This window comes from Lutra lutra, chromosome 4, assembly GCF_902655055.1.
Source record: "Lutra lutra chromosome 4, mLutLut1.2, whole genome shotgun sequence".
Classification (NCBI taxonomy): domain Eukaryota; kingdom Metazoa; phylum Chordata; class Mammalia; order Carnivora; family Mustelidae; genus Lutra; species Lutra lutra.
Genome location: NC_062281.1, coordinates 153867227 through 153883973, shown reverse-complemented (window position 1 = coordinate 153883973; position 16747 = coordinate 153867227). Strand labels below are relative to the sequence as shown.

The window sequence follows — 16747 nt, the reverse complement described above, 5'->3', positions numbered from 1 at the left end:
CTAGCACCTGTTTAGTGCTCGAGCCGTTTGTGGGTCTCAGTTCCACCCCTCAGCCTTTCTCTGTTTCCCTAGGTGGCTCTCTCTGACCCTCCATAGACATTATCCCAGATAGTCACCAGTCTCCCTTGTGGATGACCCCAAGCCCTCCTGACAAGCCAAAAAGACATAAAGCAGAAACTCCTCCATCTCACAGCCCTTACCCTGCCTCCAACTGTTCATGCGTCCCTTCCCTCCAGCCTAAGGGTCGGTTGTTCCACATCCTGTCCGAGGCCAATTTCCCATCCTGTGCCTGGAAGCCCACCCTTCTCACTGCCGCAGGGACCAAATCCTGCGTTAGCTCCCCTCTCTCCAGGTCCCTGGCCTCGCCTGCCTGGTTGCCCTTCTCTCATCCCCATTTAGGCATCACAGGGGTGGCTGGGATACAAACACTTTCCATGAGCCTGTGTTTCCCTCCACCTCCCACCCTACCCAAGAGCTGGCTCTCAGAGCCCAGCTTCTTGAAGGCCATGTCTACACTTCTTATCTTCACTTTCTCCCCTCCTCTCCCTCTTCTAGGGTCTACAGGGTTGTGGGGATATTGCTATCACAAAAAAAAAACCCGACCAGGATTTGGTCAGCAAAGCGCAAGGCACAGAAGGCTGCTGTGCTGGTAACCGGGGTAACCACCAGAGTGCCCCTCGGGCTGCTCAGCCCACCGCCAACTCATCGCCACCCCCCGCAAAATTGCTTCTTCTCTGAGGTTTCTGATTCTAGGCGGTGGCACAACCAACCCACCGAGCCTGAAATGTCGTAGCTGCCTCGGCCTCCCTTCCCTCCCATTCTGCACTTGAGCTTGGCGAGCACTTTAGGCTCTGGAACAATTTCTCAAATCACCGCTCCCCACACTCAGCACCTGGCTCCTGCCTGACTACCTCCCTGGCTGGCGTCCCTCAGCTCTGGCCTGCTTCCTTCCCCCGCCAAACTGCTCTCTGCCCTCATCTCCGAAATATGGACCTGACCAAGTCACCCCTCTGCTCAGGATAAAATCCCAAGTCCTCTGCTTGGCATTCCTGATTCTCCAGGACAGCTCAGACTTCCTTCCTTCCTTCCCCACATGCCAGCTGCCGGCATCTCCCTCACTCCTCACGTGCTGTGCCCTGAGACTCAACTGCCCTTTCTTCTGTCCCATCATCCCTTGACAGACTCTTATTCACCCTTCAGAACGTTGCCACCTCCTCCAGAGAGCTGTCCTGCCTGCACCCCAAGCTGGGAGAGTGCCCACACCTGGGGCCCACCTATAGCCCAGAGAGGGCCACCTGGCTTTTGTGCAAACATCCTGTCCTCTTGGGCTTTCACTCCAGCGCCCCGCATAGGGCTTGGCCCAGAGCGTGTCATGTCACTGTCTCCGTCCCTGCAGCACACCGTCCCCGAGCGCACACTAATGCTCAGCAGCCGCTGGTGGATGGCGCTAATCGGGAACACACAGCTAGGAAGTGTCCCTGTCAATCAGAGCCCATGCTCACCTGTGTCCAAAGCGTGTGCTTTTACCCCTGCCCAGGGGAATGGCAGGGGGTCTGGTTGTGTGATTTTGCCTGAAGTTCCTAGAACCAAGACCACCTGGGTTCAGATAACAACTTGGGAAGCTACTAGCTGTGTGACCTCGGACAAGTCACTTTGCCTCTCTGGCCCTTGTTTCCTCAGCTGTGAGATGAGAATGGTGGGCATCTGTCAGGCGTTGTGAGGACCAGACAGGGGAAGGCGCATGGAGTGTGGAGAAGAGGGCCAGCACTGAGCACAGGGATGCGCTCTCTCTCCTCCCGCCTTCTGTTTGTGCAGACTCCCACGGCTCCACAGACCTCAGGCCCGCTCACACTGGTCTTTTCCACTCTCCTGGAAGTCTCCTCTGGGTGGGGTGTCCCCAGCTGGCTGCCCCTCCCTGCCATCAGCAGTCTGTCCCCAGGGGAGGTGGTGGAGAAGGAGGGAAGCCTGTCCTTAGGGAGTACCTGAGCCCCGAAGGACAGTCACACTGGGGGCCTGGCAGCCTTCTGGTTCCAGGCTGTGCAGACTTCCACAGCCAAGCCTGAGGTCATGCTCTCAAACTTCCAGGGGGTGTCTTGGCGCAGAGATGCCTCTTTTCCCCGTGATGGGCTCTGCGGTGCCACAGACACCTAGCGGCCGCGAGGGCTGTCCCTGAGGAGCGCTGTCAGCACGTCTGGGGTGGGGGTGGGGGGCTGCCTCTGTACATGCCTATCTCTGTCACTGTGTGGATTTGTCTGTCCTGGGGTGCCCCTGTGTCATTCCTCAGGCACATGAGCCCTTCTTACCGTCTATGCATCAGGCACCAGGTACACTAATCTCTCTGGGGATGACTGTCTGTTTCTGTGTGTCCCTGTGCCCTTTGCACCTGCACCCAACACCGTGTACACAGAACTGCTTCTTTGCACACGTGCCCTTCTCTGTGCACGCGCAGGGATATCACCTACTGCTGTCCCTGAGCAGACACGTGTCTCGATGTCTATGGATACGCATCTAGGCCTGCATGTACCCAGTGCTCTCTCTGGATATATATGAGCATTTCCGAGGGGCGGTCCCTCCCTGGGGGTCCATCTGCGTCCAAATGCAAATGTCATAGCTGTGTGCGCACGTGGCCGTGGTGGGGGATCAGCACCGCTCCACACGTCCGTGTTTATCGTTATAAACTCATGTCTATTTCCGTGGGTACACGGCTTATAAGTCTGTGTCCCAGTTGTTGCCTCTGGCTGGCACGTCTACCTCTGAGGCTCCTCTCCAAGCCAGTTTTGTTTTCCTGTCTGCCTTCTGTTATTCCACCTGGGTACGGGGCGGGTACCATGGGACAGCAAGGGTGCTGCCTCAAGCCTCCCTTTCCTGGTCTGAGCTGACAAAAGAGGTGTCGCAGAGCGCAGGGAACAGGGAGGCCGTGCCACCCCAGGGGATTCCCGGTTGGGCCTCAGGGAGTCACATCTCTCCATTAACCAGGGCCCTGGGGACTTAGGAGAGCTTCCGGAGAGGATGGGCCTGGTGGCAGAGGCCAGGACAGAGGGACACCTGGGGAGCACCCACACCCTCTCCTCCAGATGTCTGGATGTCTGCGGGGACTGGCCCTGAAGGGTGGGGCATAGGCATGTCACCTCCCAGACCTCTGCTGGGGCCTGCTAGAAAGCCAAAGGGGGGCCTGGGGTGAGTGGGAGGAGCAGAAGGGGAAAGGAGGTGGGAGGGAATAGGGCAGCCAACAACCAGGAGACCAGATGAAGGGAAGGGGAGAAGAGCAAGGCGGAAAGCTGAAAGCATGGAGGCAGGTTCTGACAGAGACAAGGCTGATGGTGGGCTAGACTAGAGTCCCTGGGGGCGGGGGGGACAGCAGAAAGGGGGTTGTCCCTCACAAACCAGGAGCCACAAACCAACCCCAGGGCTGGGACTCTGTGAAGAGGACACTGCCTCCCTCCCCCGTCTCTCCTCTCTCTGTGTCTCTGTTTTTCTCTCCGTTGCTCTGCCCTGTCCTTTCCCAAGGTTGTGCTGCAAAAGCTACATACCAGGAATGATGTCCCAGAAGATCAGATGGGCCAAGGACCAGGTATTCCGGGAGGGCCCAGACAAGGGTATGACCTTCAAGCCTCTGGCTCCTGGGCCATGGGAAGAAAGTGAGGAGGGGGCCAGAATTGCCCCCATTTGTGGGGCCTGCCAGGCCCTGGGTCCTCTATACCGTATCTCACTGAATCTCCCAACCACACAGGGAGGGGGCAGTGCTCCCCACAGCACAACCAAGGATCTGGACTTGGCCAGGGTGGGTGCCCTCAGTCCTGGGACAGGGAGAGAACTGGGGGCCAGGCAGAGGACAGGCCCCTTCATGGGCCCTGCTCCCCCTCAGCAATGCTAGGCCACTGCCATTAGCCAGAGTTTAATGGAAAGGGTGATGGGTCTGGGTTCAGATCGTCCTGCGTTTGGACCCATGTTTCACACCTCATAGGCAATGTAACTTTGGGCAAGTCACTCACTTGCCCCTGGAGCCCCAGTTTCCTCTTGTGTGAAGAGGCTTACGAATCCTGCTCTCCATCTCCCTGGGCTGCTGTGCAAGTTAAATGCAAGGTCCGAGAGGCAAAAGGGCTTTGCAAACTGTGAAGAGCTATGCACTGTCAACGTCTGGGTGTGCTACACTAACAATTAGGTTGGGCATGAAGTTGGTGGGCAAAGCCCTTTGCATAGGTCAGGTCGTCTCCTGTAATCCACACATCCCCTTTGAGTAGGCCCCGCCATCGCGCACCGCCATCACGCAGTGCACAGACTGGGGCACAGCGATGACCAAGGATCACAGTCCTCTAAGTGGCAGGAGTGGGATTCCAACCCAGGACTGCAGAGCTGCAAGGTTGGGGCCGGTACTGACTGAGGGGGTCCTGGAAGAGGATTTGCAGGGCCAGGAGTAGAGGGGTCGGGGAGGCTCAGGAAGGAAGCCACCTGCTGTCCCAGCTTCTTCCCTCCCTTCCCTTTGATGGCCCATTAGTCCTGCTTCTTTGGCAAGCCTGGACATTTAACAAGGTTCGAGTTTACATACAGGGAGGGAAACTGCTCTGGTGACCTCCCTGCCTCAGGAGACATGGTTGCGTTGACTGTCCCAAGATTACAACTTCCAGGACGGTGTCTAGAGTATTCTACTGCCTCTTCTTACCGCTCTGGGCCCTCCCGTCCTTCTCACCCACCCACCACATTCCACCTCTTCTACTTCCACCCATCCCCACCCAGAGCTCCCGCTCATGGGAGTCTTCCAGAGCCTCCTGCCTCGCACTGGATCCCAAGCCTAAAACCTCCCTGCCTCTCAGCCAACTGCTGAGCTCCTTCTGTTTGCCAGGCACATTCACGTCCAGCCATATCCAAGCTGTGTGACCATGGGCAGGTTCCTTAACCTCCCTCTCTGTGCCTCAGTTTCCTTATCTGTGAAATGAGAATAATGAGTTAATATTTGCAAAGGGTTTAGAAGAACATTACTGGGGCGCTTGGGTGGCTCAGTGGGTTAAAGCCTCTGCCTTCGGCTCAGGTCATGATCTCAGGGTCCTGGGATCGAACCCCACATCAGGATCTCTGTTTGGCAAGGAGCCTGCTTCCCCCTCTCTCTGCCTACCTCTCTGCCTCCTTGTGACCTCTCTCTGCCAAATAAATAAATAAAATCTTCAGAGGAACAGTACTTGGCAAGTAGTACATTCTATTTACTGATTTAAATTTATTATTTTAAGCAAAGTTCAATATCTTCACAACAACTTTGTAAGTTTAAGGATTACCAAGCTCCATTTTATGGTCTGGTAATCAGAGCTCAGAGAGAGTTGCTTTTATCAGTGCCTTTATTCAACAAGCATTATGGAGCGCCTACTGTGTGCCAGGCCAGTGCTCAATGTTTTGTGTACTTTATGTCACTTCACCCTCACAGCTCTGTGAGGAGGTGTTAGTATCCTCCAAGGTTTCCAAACCCTTCCTGGGAGGTATGACTACCCTGGGGGAGACCCCTGGCTTCTGACTGTCTGTCTCCCCGAGCCCCTGAGCACTGGGAGAGCAGAGACCTGTATTTCATTGTGGCTGTATTTCAGCCCATGGCAGAGTAAGTGCTTGATAAATATCTGTTGAGAGAAGCAGTAAAAGTATCCCCAGCTTCCAGAAGAGGAAAGTCAGTTCAGAGTAATGAAGTGATTTGCCCAAGATCACACAACTGCTTGCTGGTGGAGCTGGGATTTGAACCAAAGTATAACCAGCTCGAAAGCCCATGTGTGTTCTTCCCACGACACCAATTCTACCCACACGGAGGAAGATGGGGTCTGAGCTGGTGTGCAGACTTGGGACGGAGGGCTGGAGATGCCTGGAGAGGCTGAGCTGGGTGCAAGACCCCTGCAGCCTTTTTCACTGAGAGCCCTGGTCCCTTCTGCCTCCAACCTGTCCACCCGGCTTTCCCCTCAGGCCACTAGCTATCCCAGTCAGGGAAGCAGCGCTCCCTCATCAGGTCCCCTATCAAGAAGGGGGGCCCCTGGGGCGCCTGGGTGGCTCAGTGGGTTAAGCCTCTGCCTGAGGCTGAGGTCATGATCTCAGCGTCCTAGGATGGAGCCCCACATTGGGCTCTCTGCTCAGCGGGGAGCCTTCATCCTGTCCCCGCTTCTGTATACCTCTCTGGCTACTTGTGATCTCTCTCTCTCACTCAAATAAATAAATAAAATCTTAAAAAAAAAAAAAAAGAAGAAGAAGAAGAAGGGGGTCCCCCCGAGCTTCACAAATTCCAAACACAGAAGCTGCCACACTCAGGTTCTAGGACCTCATCGCTGTTCCCTGCTGGAGGGTTTACCTGGAGTCAAGGTGAGAGGGAGGGAAGGGCACAGAAAGGAGGAGGGGTGGGGCAGCCCAAGGAAGAGGGTGGGCTGGGACCTTGGGCCATCTGGGCTTGGAGGAGACTTCAGAGAGCAAGTCCAAGCCCCTTTCCCATCCATTTTTTAGCTGTGGAAACTGAGGGCCAGGAGGGGCAGAAAAATGAGACAGAGCCCACCTTCATAGGGTGTCCCCACAGCGTGTAGACAGAATGCCAGTCTCTTCCACATTTATTCTAATAGCTTCCGTGACCCCGGGGAAATCGCAGACACCTCCAAAGTCAGTGTCTTGAAGAACCCGGCAGAAAGCCTGCATACAAGCAGGTGTTCAAAAATGCTTGCTGAATACACGGAGGAAGGGGTCACTTAGTTCTCAGAATAATCTGGAGAGGTAGGACTTACTATGCCATTGAGGAAACAGGCTCAAAAAGGAGGGAATTGACAATAGCATCGCAGGCTGCTGGAAAACGATCTCCAGATTCCAGGGACACATGTGGGGTGGGCACCAGAGTGTAGGGGGTTGGGAGTGAAGGGAGGTGAGAAAGGAGGCCCCACAAGTTACAGGTAGCCCTTCAAGGTGAGGCAGAAAATATGGGAGGGAGGGAGGGCAGAGAGGCTGGAAGACCAAAGGCACGTTCTTCCCTGGAATAACATGGAGGAAAGGCAGGCTAGGGCTGGGTTTTGTTGAGTTGTTGGGGGAAGCTTGGACAGGCTTCAGGGTTGTTTGGATGGAGCCTGTAGAGCTTGCTGGAGATCCCCTGGAGCCCTCTCTCTGGAGCATGGGGGACAGCTCCCCAAAAGCAGTCATGGGCCTGGGCATGAAGGTTCCCTTCTGAGCAGAGAACACTGCTGCCCGTAGAGGGGTCAGAGGAAGGGGATCCCTGCTCATGGGGGCCCCATTGCAGGCCAGGCACAGCGCCGCACACGTTCCTTACACCCTCTCAACCCCAACCCATGGTCATGGACTCCCACCAGCTCATTCATTTATTCCACAGATGCCACGTCCACATTCACTGGCCAGACAGAGACAAGGCTGATGGTGGGCTGGACTAGAGTCCCTGGGGGCGGGGGGAGTGGTGGGGAGGGAGAGGGCAAGCTACAGACCCCTCCCCTCATGCAAGACCACTACTTTCTCCAGCTGGTGCTTTACCTCTTGAGTATCTGTCAGTTTCTTTGCCTACAAAACAGGGAAGCTACTGCTCTCTAAAGATCGTGAGCACTGAGACATCTTAGCAGACGATGATCACTGGCCACCTCTCCCACTCACGCACCCAGAGGAAGTTGCAGAAAGTCCTTATAAGCACCAGGCTCCTGCATCTCTCTGCGTGAGGGCTCCCTTGGTGGCCAGGCACTGAGCCCATCCCTGGGAGGCCACAAGTGTAGGGGTTTGGTGCCCTAGAGCAAGCCTCAACCCCACCTTGGCACTTACTGTAGGCTGAGCCGCTTAGAAGCCAGGGGGGTCTCTAAGCTGAGCGCTGCGACCGGGGCCTGGTTAAGGCTGTCACCCTGCCCTGTTACAAGCCAGCATGCTTCGTCAGCATTGGGAGCAGGGGGCAGGGTGACACAGGGTCTCCAGCCAGAGCTTGTGGGATCCACGTGCAGGACAGCTCTGCCACCTCCCCCTCTGTGAACCTCACGCTCTTCTGTGTGGCCCTGGTCCATGCCATCTATTTAGAATGAGCCCTGTGGCATGAAAGCTCCCAGAACCATGGGGGCCCTGTGCCAGCCGGAGACCTGTGCAAATAGTACCCAGGCAGGCGACGCTCGCGGCTCCTACAATTCATGGTCAATGCGAAAGAGGAAATGAAAATGCTGCGTCTGCACTGCCCCTCCTCAGGCCACTCGGACCACCCTGGCTATTGCCCTCCTTCGCCTCTGGTGGGAATGATGTCAACCACGTGCAGCCCCCAGCTGGTTGTGCAGATCAGAAGCTCTAAGGGCCAGAGCTTAGTCTTTGATTAATAAAAAATGCAAGATAAATTAATAATGACTTAAAACGTGCAATTTGGGATCAAAATCTTTCCAAAGCATGGAGAAAATAGTAAAAAGGGGAGTTCTTGAGAGTGGAAAGTTTGAGAATGAGTGCTGTCCTCAGAGGCCAACCATGAGCCAGGCACGGCTGGGAGACACCAGGGAGACAGGAAAAAGGATGGGGCTGGGTTCTCACACCTGCTCTGGGTGAGGCGCAGCACTTGCCCACCACACACGTTCCCTTCATCCTCACACAAGCCTGGGCAACGCTGCAACTGTCCTTGCTTTGTAGATGAGTAAACTGAGGCTCAGAGAGGCCAAATTATTTGCTCTGGATACTTACACAACTGGCAGAGATTTGAATCTCGGCCTGCCTCTCTTGAAAAGGAAAACAAAATGAAACAAACGAGCCCCAAACTCTGGAGTCTAGAAAGTCGCTCTGGTTTGCATTTACAACAGAAAGCAGAGGGACAAGCAGAGGGAAGAGCTATAAGCTGAGTGCCAAGGGTGCATCTCCTACTTGCTGTGGCACCCGGACCAGGGCACATAGCAGGCGCTCACAACGGTTTCAAATGGAAGCCGGACAAGCCTGGGGGCATAAACGGGCACAGCCCAACTTGAGGGGGCGGGTATGACTGTGTTTAAGCCTCTAGTTTCTGAAGAAGTGTGACTAGGTGCATTTCGTCTTCTTTTTTAAATCTTTCATTATGGAATGATTTCAAATACAGAAAAAGGGACCACATCAGGGACCACATCACCCAGAGTCACTCAATGTTCGTATCTGGCCATATTCATTGCAGATGTTTTTATAGTGAAGCGATGCAGAGGCAGATTAAAAAAAAAAAAAAAAAGCCCTCACCCCATGCCATCCCCTGAGGTCACCACTGGCCTTGCAGTTGGTGTACCCCCTCGGTGAACATTTGACATTATTTTGTGTTTTTAAACTTTCATAATATTGGTATCTCACTGTCTTGCCTTCTACAATTTGATTTTCACTCAATTACTGTGTTTAATTGAGTCTGTGTCGATACATGTAGCTCTCATTCATTCATTTTAACTGCTGTGCGTTATTTTACTGGATGAATATAGTTTATTTCCCTATTCTCTTATTGATGGACGTATGGGCAGTTTTTACTTGCTATTTCAAATGGTGCAGCAAAGAACATCTTTATACACATCTCCTGGTGCACTCACGTGTCCCATATAACCTTTAATGACAACTGCAGCATGTTGGGATTTGTGCATTCCGACGTGACCTTGTAGGACTGCTTCATGTCTTGGAAGCTTGGTTTTCTTCATCAGTAGACAGGGTAATAAAATCGTGGACATTTTGGGGACAATCCGGGGCTTCAACATAGAGAGATCCATTCTGCAACCTGTAAAGTACTCCACGTATATTTCCTGTTTACTTCGAGGGTATTCGACATCTGGGATATGTGCTGGGCACAATCCCATGCTGGGGACATGATACACAGGCCCCGGGACAGGCCCGTAATGTGCTCACCTGTCAATGAGGCAGTCGGAGAGACGCCACCACAGCAGGACTCACGAGAACCTGCTGGCTACCCTGGCCGGCAGTGTCGAGGCAGGCGCGGCTTCAGAGAGGAAGGGGTAGTGAGCTGTGTAAGTCCTTGGAGGACGAGGAGGCCAAGGAGAGTGGAAGAGGGGAGGGCGGAAGGATGGCCTAGACCCAGAGAGCTGCAAACAGGAGGGGCCGTACTGATGAGAGAGCAAGAGTGCTCGGACAGAACCTGAGAGCTGGGGGTAAGGGGCCAAGGACAGAAAGCCATCTAGAGAGGTAGACAGAGCTGTGACGCTGTATCCTAGGGCAACAGGGAGCCACTGAAGGATTTTCAGCAAGGGAGTGACAAGCTCGGATCTGCTCGAGATCTGCTGTTCAATATGGGACCTTGGGTCAACAATAATGCACTGTGCACAAAATCTGTTGCGGGGAAGCTCTTCTGCTAAGTGTTACCGGAGTTGCAAAACCAGGTCTGGCTGCAGCATGGAGGGCATGAGGGGAGAAGCTGGGAAAACCGCCAGGGGAATGTGGAAGTGCTGCAGGCCAAACACTGAGGGGGCCAAACTCAGGTGGGAGTCCTTTGGCTGCCGTCACCCCGATGGCATGCCCCCGACACCATGCGGTGGGTGTGGCTTCATCAGGATGGATGGGCAGAACCATCCACCCTTGTATTGAGAGAGGCCATCCTCATACACCCCAGCCAATCACCTTCTTAGGCTCTTACCATCTTGCAAGGCAGGAGGTTTCCAGTCTCTGGATGATATGAGCTCTTTTGGCATATTGGTACCACGGGCATGGCTAGGTATTCACCATCATCCCACGGTAAGAGACCCCACTCTATCCAGACGGTACAGATGCCATGTGGGGTTAGGGGAAGGGGAGGGCAACACATTCTAGGACAAGAGGGGCTAATGGCTATTGCTGAGTGGCTGTGTCTAATGTCTAAAACACCCAATACATAAAATGGGACAAAGACACAAAAGAACTACTCCAGGCCTCCATTTCTAATGTGGGACTTCCTACCACCCCTAGCTCTGAGTGACAGTATTGCCTTTGAAGCATCTACCCTTGGGGCAGTGGCATGTCCCTGGCCCCCCCAGAACTAGGCGAAAAGCCCTTGCCATCCACTCGCCTGGTATCCATACTTCCCTTTCTAGAACATTCATCCCTTTTAGAATTACGAGTTTAATTTCTGTGCTCCTTATTGGGTTATAAGCTCTGTGGCGGAGTGACCAGAACTGCTGGTAGTTCCCCTGGTGCTGGAACAGAGTCTGGCTCATGACGGGCCCTCCAGGAATATCTGTGAGGAGCATCAACAGAAAGCCCCAGGGGAGGGGAAAGGGGGGAAGGAAGACACCCACATTTGAGGGGCCCGGAGGGAGAAGTGTCTTGCCCAAGTCACAGGAGAGGCAGGAAGAGATCACGGCTCCCGCTGGGACCTCTGAGGCTTAGTGCAGGCCTCATAGCTCACCACACTCAGGGGTGTGCAAGGGGGCCGTGCCACAGACCAGCGTGTCCCAAAGTACAGCCCATAGAATGCTGCTCTCAAAAGATTCTAGTGGACAGGACTGTCCTATAGTTAAATAAGCTTGGGAAACTCTGAGTTAAACAAAATGAAAACGATTTCATGACCACTAGACCTTACTGATATGCTCAGGTGCCTAGGATTTTTGGGGAAGGTCCCAGGCAGTCTTCCTGTCCTCTAAGGACTGTCAAATTCTGCCCAGAAAGCACAGTGTAAAACCTCGGGCACCGCCTCCAGATGCCTCTGCTGGGTTGTTTCCTGAACAACGGCCCAGGATGGAGATGTGCCTGTGACTTTTTGGGCCATGCAGGAAAACCGTCTTTCACAAATGGAGGTGACCACACACCCTGATATATCAGTGGGATGACCACAGAACTGTTCTGGTTGTGGGGGGCCTGGAGATCCCATGGGGCTGTCCCTTCACTGCTGCCATGCATGGAACCCTAGTGTCCTACGGAGCCCAGTCTGAAAACCGCCAGTTACCCAACTCTCCATACAGGTGACATCAGGGGACCTGGCTTCTCATGCCAGCTCTGCCGTGAACTGGTTTACCTTGGGTCCATCTCTTCGCCACATGGGGCCTTGCTTTCCCTGTTCACACAACGAGTCTATTCGACGGGATGCTTCCTGGAGTCTTGAACTTTAATCTCTGGTGTGAGGAGGGCTGTGATTCCACGACTATAACGTTCTAACTGATTCCATGGTCCTCTGGCTCTGAGATTTCATGGCTTAGTACTCCGATTCTGGGAGCACCCGCGGCTGGCGTGAGCTGGGGCAGCACGGAATGGTGGAGGCCAGGTGGTGGAAAGTAGGATTCATTGCCCGCAGTGTGCTGCCTGCCGCCGGGGAGGACCAGGTCCCTGGGGAAGTCTTGCCCCACGTAGGATGGAGGGGCTCAGTGGGGAGGGCAGTGGGGGTGGAGCGGAATCAGCAGCGGCTCAGTGGGCAGAGCAGGGAGAGGGACCCAGGTCTCCTGACTCCTGCTCTATCTTTAGATCTCCATAGCAACCGTCACCAGGGCTCCGGAGCTAAAGGCGGGCTGAGCTGGCTGCCTGCAGGAGGGAGGGTGTTTGTTTCTGTACCTCTTTTGCTCAGGAGAGGACTCTGGGCTGGGCTCTTGAGCCAGGGAAGGGAGACTTCGAGTGGAGCTGTTTGCAGCAGGAAAGGCCTGGGCCCTGTATAAATAAAGGTAATACAGGACCCACCTTGCTGGGAGAATGTGACAGGTCACAGAACCCGAGAGCGTTGTGTCAGGCTTGAGGCACAGGAGGTACATAAGGCAAGTCCCTCCTCCAAAGAGCTCTTAGCTACCCCTATGGTCATTCCCTAAACACTCAGCAAGCAACGCATCAGAGCCAGCCCTGAGACCACAGCAAAGGACACGCAGTTTCCAGGGAAAGCAGGTTTTAGAACAGGCATTTCTAGGGCAGGGTGTGACGGGAGGCCCCAAGCCCTCTAATCTGAGATACCGGGGAAGCTCTTCCTGCACCTTCTCCTGCCAGCTCCTACTCATCCCTGGGCCTGGCATGGACCTGGCTTTCTCCCGGGAGTCCTCCAGGATGCCCACGCCCCCTCCCGGGGCTCCTGCAGCCCCATCTTCCCTCCACCGAGCAGAATGTCGGCCTGAGGGAGTCAGCAACCTCGTGAGGTAGATAAGAGCTGGAGGAGCAGGGAGGCAGACATTCACCTACAGTCACCGGGCCAGTGAGCGGTGGGCCAGGCCTGCACTCCAGTCTGTGCTTCTCCCAGTGTTCCAGTGGCAGGACCCTGGCCAGGGCTTCGGAAGGGAGGCCCAGCTAGAAGAGGAAGTAGGAGTCCTCGGCCAGGCCTGCGCACAGCAGGCACTTGGCCATGTCCTTGGTAAACTCGGCTGAGCCACAGACCAACGCAAACGGCTTTCTGCGACAGGAACCAACCAGCTCTTTGATCAGGCCCTGGGCCAGGCGGCCAAAGCGGGTCTTCTCTCGGTAACTCTGGGGAAGCTTCTCCGGGGAGTTCTCCTGAGACAATGAGAAATCATGCAGGTGACTACTGGGAAGTTCAGAGTTCCCCCAGTTCGTTGTCGAACCAGGAAACTGAGGTGGGGGGCGGGGGAAAGGCAACCTTTAGCTAGCATTACCGCAGGCCAGAGACTTCTTGGCATGGGGGCTCTGATTACCCTCGTAACAAGCTCGGGGATGGGGGGTTGCTTATCCTCCCAGGTGAGGCACGGGGAGGAAGAGGCACACCCCAGGGCACACAGGGAGACAGGCCCCACCAATTCTCGCTGCCTCCAGGGGCTGCTGCACCCGTCACTCCAGGGGGATGTTTGCTCCCCGAGATTGGGGACCTCCCCGTATCTTTGTAAGGCTGTCCACCACCGTCATCATGGGAGCATGACATGTGTTCATTGGTTTCATCAGGCTTTAATTACCTTGTTGATGGAACCCATTTTTACTGAGTGGGCACTCTGTGCCCCGCACCGTGCTAGGCACCGGGATGTGGCAGCTGCTCAAAACAGACGAGCTTCCTGGTCTCGCTCTGGCTTTGTGTCCTGGGGATCCGAGGCAGCAATGCCTTAACCAAGGGGGGGTGGGTAACTATTTCTCACATAAAAAGGCTGGGAGAAGGATTCCAGGGTGCACGGTGCCCTGGTGACCCAGGCTTCTCTCTTTCTGCTCCTCTAGCCTTAGCTGGTAGCTTTCATCTTCAGGATCACAAAACAAAAGCCCACGTCCAGCTTACCCGGAGGAACTTCTCTCTTTTAAGTGGATGTTCCCCTGAAGTACAATCGCACAGAGAAAGCGCATAAGTCAGTAAGTGTGTGTAATCTGACGATCTCTAATGGAGGCAAGACACCACGTGCCCAGCATCAGAACAAACAAAACCAGAACGGGACCGTCCCCTCTGCAGACCCTATAAAGGCAGGCTTCTAGCTTCTGGGGCTAAACAGAGAGACACGAAGGAGAGAGAGGAGGCTGGAGTCTAAGCTCTGCCACCACGTCCCGGCTGAGTGACCATGACCTCTGTGAGCCACTGTGATGAATGCAGGCCTTTTCTCACAGCGCCTCAGAGGCCCACCCCACAGAGCTCATCTGACCCCACTGCGGTGCTCACGGGGTATCCTCTCTGGAGATCTGGACCTTCCATGCCCCCTCCGTGCTCTGACCCACCAAAGGGCTCTTGTGGGCCGGGACCACAGGGCCCACCGGCCTCACCTCTTCCTCCCGCTGCCCAATTCCCCCAGGCTAGTTAGGTTTGGCATAGTCCCCCACCCCCAACTGCACACCCAGAGATGCAGTGGGTCTGGTTGCTGCCCAGGTGGGGTGGGGAGCCCACAATCAGTGATTGCACCGCAGGGTAGCTGCTGTCAAGGAGGAGAGCCCCGGCTATGACAGCAGAAACACCTATGCCAGTCTAGGGGATCTAGAGAACTTTCGGGAGAGAGTCACACCCCAGCAGAGAGATACGTGGGGTGAGCAGGCTGGACAGGCGTTAGGTGAGGAGGCGGGGGAAAGTGCTTCTGGAAGGGGGGTTTGCCACCAGCACAGGCAGGCCCAGCAGCCAGCTAGAAGAGCACGGTGCCCTCACAGCCAGGAGCAGACCCGTGACCAGTGACACTGGGACATAGAGGGAGGGTGTGCCAGGAGACAAGGCCACACGGGTTGGTGTAGCTGTGTGGGCTGGGCCAGCATCTTGAGAGCAGTGGGGAGCTAGGGAAGGGCTGGAAGCAGGGTGGTAGGGGTCAGGGCTGCCCTTTTGGCTGCAAGAGGAAGGGCCAATTGGCAGGGAGTGTCTGGAGAGGGAGCCCCGTGGGGCTGCTGCGGCTACAGCCTGGCCAGGCCAGCGAGCATCCCAGGTCAAGGGGGCACCTCCCACTCCACTGCCCTTCACCTGTCCCTGCCTTTGACAGCCAGCCCGCTCATCTGCCCAGGCCCAGGCCACTGGCATCATCAAAGCCCTGGCCCAGGGCTGAAGACCCTTAATTGCCGGTCGACTTTAACTCTGTTCTCAAGCCCAGGCTCAATGCCAGCTCCTCTGTGAAGCCCTCCGTGCTTGCTGCCAGCATCCTCAGCGCCCTCCCCATGTGCTGTCTTATACCAACACGTGGTAAAAGCAGGCTTCTAGACCAGGACCCCCTGGGCTCACACCTAACTCTCTACCAACTCAGTCAAGGTTCTTAGTATTTCTGTGCCATCTCTACAACACGGGCATGATGGCAACACAAGCCTCCTAAAATTGTGGTGGGATTAAATGATTTCACACCCACAGATGGCCTAGAACAGTGCTAGGCACGGAGAAAGTGCTTGGTGAAGCCCCGTCCCTGGGGCTGTCTCTCCACAGCAAGGTGAGTGCCTGAAGGACGGGGCAGGACATCTTCATTTCCCTATCCTGGGCACCGGCATGCGGTCAGGGGACAGGAAGGCCGGCCAACAGCCTGGTGGTGTCTGCCACTCCTCCCACCTTCCCTGAGCTGGGCCCCAAGCAGAGGGGACAGGCCCATCCTGGGCACACGGTCGGGCTGCACACTAGCCTTTGCTTCATTCCCCGGCCTTCAGCTCTCCTGTCACTGCAAACACTCACCAAGCATGGCCCTCCTCATGTTCACGCCACCGGGCCTTCTGTCCCATGGACAAGCCCATAGAACCTGGTCCCTGAGGATTCCAGAGCACTGGTACTGGGGAGGGAAAGCCGTTTTCCTGACAGCACCCCACCCAGTCACACTGGGGAAGATCATGCCAGTCTTTGGGGACACTCTAAGGCTGCCTCAAGTAGGAAGCTGATGAGAAGGGTGCTCTGAAGTCCTGGGCAGTGAGGCCGACCCTGAGCAACACAGAACGGGTAGGGGCCCCAGCAGGGACCCAGGTCTGGGGGGGCGCATGGAAGAGAAATAAAGCTGCAGACCAAGGGGAAGGGAGCTCAGGGCCTGGCTTGGGTTAAGGAACAAGACCGCCCCCCCCCCCCAACCTTTGGGCCAGAGGGGAGGGAGAGGGCAAGGTGGCCTGAGTGCATGAAGGGAGGAGGAATCCGAGGGGCAGGGGTCAGGAGGCAGAGTTGCTTCTAGTTCAAGTTTCTGCAGCCTGGAGAGTCTGGAAGCAGCTTTCCTCCCATGTAGGGGCAAAGTGCTATGGGAGGGGCCCGAATAAATGCGGTGACCCCAGATCCGCTTGCTCCACCAATCCTTGATGGCGAGCAAGCCTACTCTGTGCCTGGCACCCTGCTGAGCACCGAAGGGAGCCTGGTGATCCAGACACGTGATCCCTGCCCCGAAGGAGCTTATCCCAGCCTTGGGGACATCTACGGCTTGGCCCACTGACTCCACACACAGGTCCCCCGCCCATATATCTGGTGAGGCCAGGGGGCAGCTGACAGGCAGTGCAGCACGGTGGGGAGGGCCAGAGCTCAGCCTGGGCTCCA

The 16747-nt window shown here is 55.6% G+C and overlaps 1 protein-coding gene across 10 annotated transcripts in view; it reads right to left on the bottom strand.

Annotated features, from left to right (window-relative positions):
- The window catches only part of LOC125098759 (NADH-cytochrome b5 reductase-like), a 35419-nt gene that overhangs the window by 3211 nt on the left and 15461 nt on the right, over window positions 1–16747 (bottom strand). For 2 of the 10 annotated variants that reach the window (XM_047727849.1, XM_047727848.1), the window contains exon 6: window positions 8846–13350. In XM_047727849.1, the coding sequence (XP_047583805.1) occupies window positions 13147–13350 (204 nt within the window). In that variant the 3' untranslated portion in view covers window positions 8846–13146. Of the gene's footprint in view, window positions 1–8845; window positions 13351–16747 lie in introns of those variants that run through there. The other 8 variants (XM_047727843.1, XM_047727850.1, XR_007126941.1 and 5 more) reach the window with 7 other exon arrangements.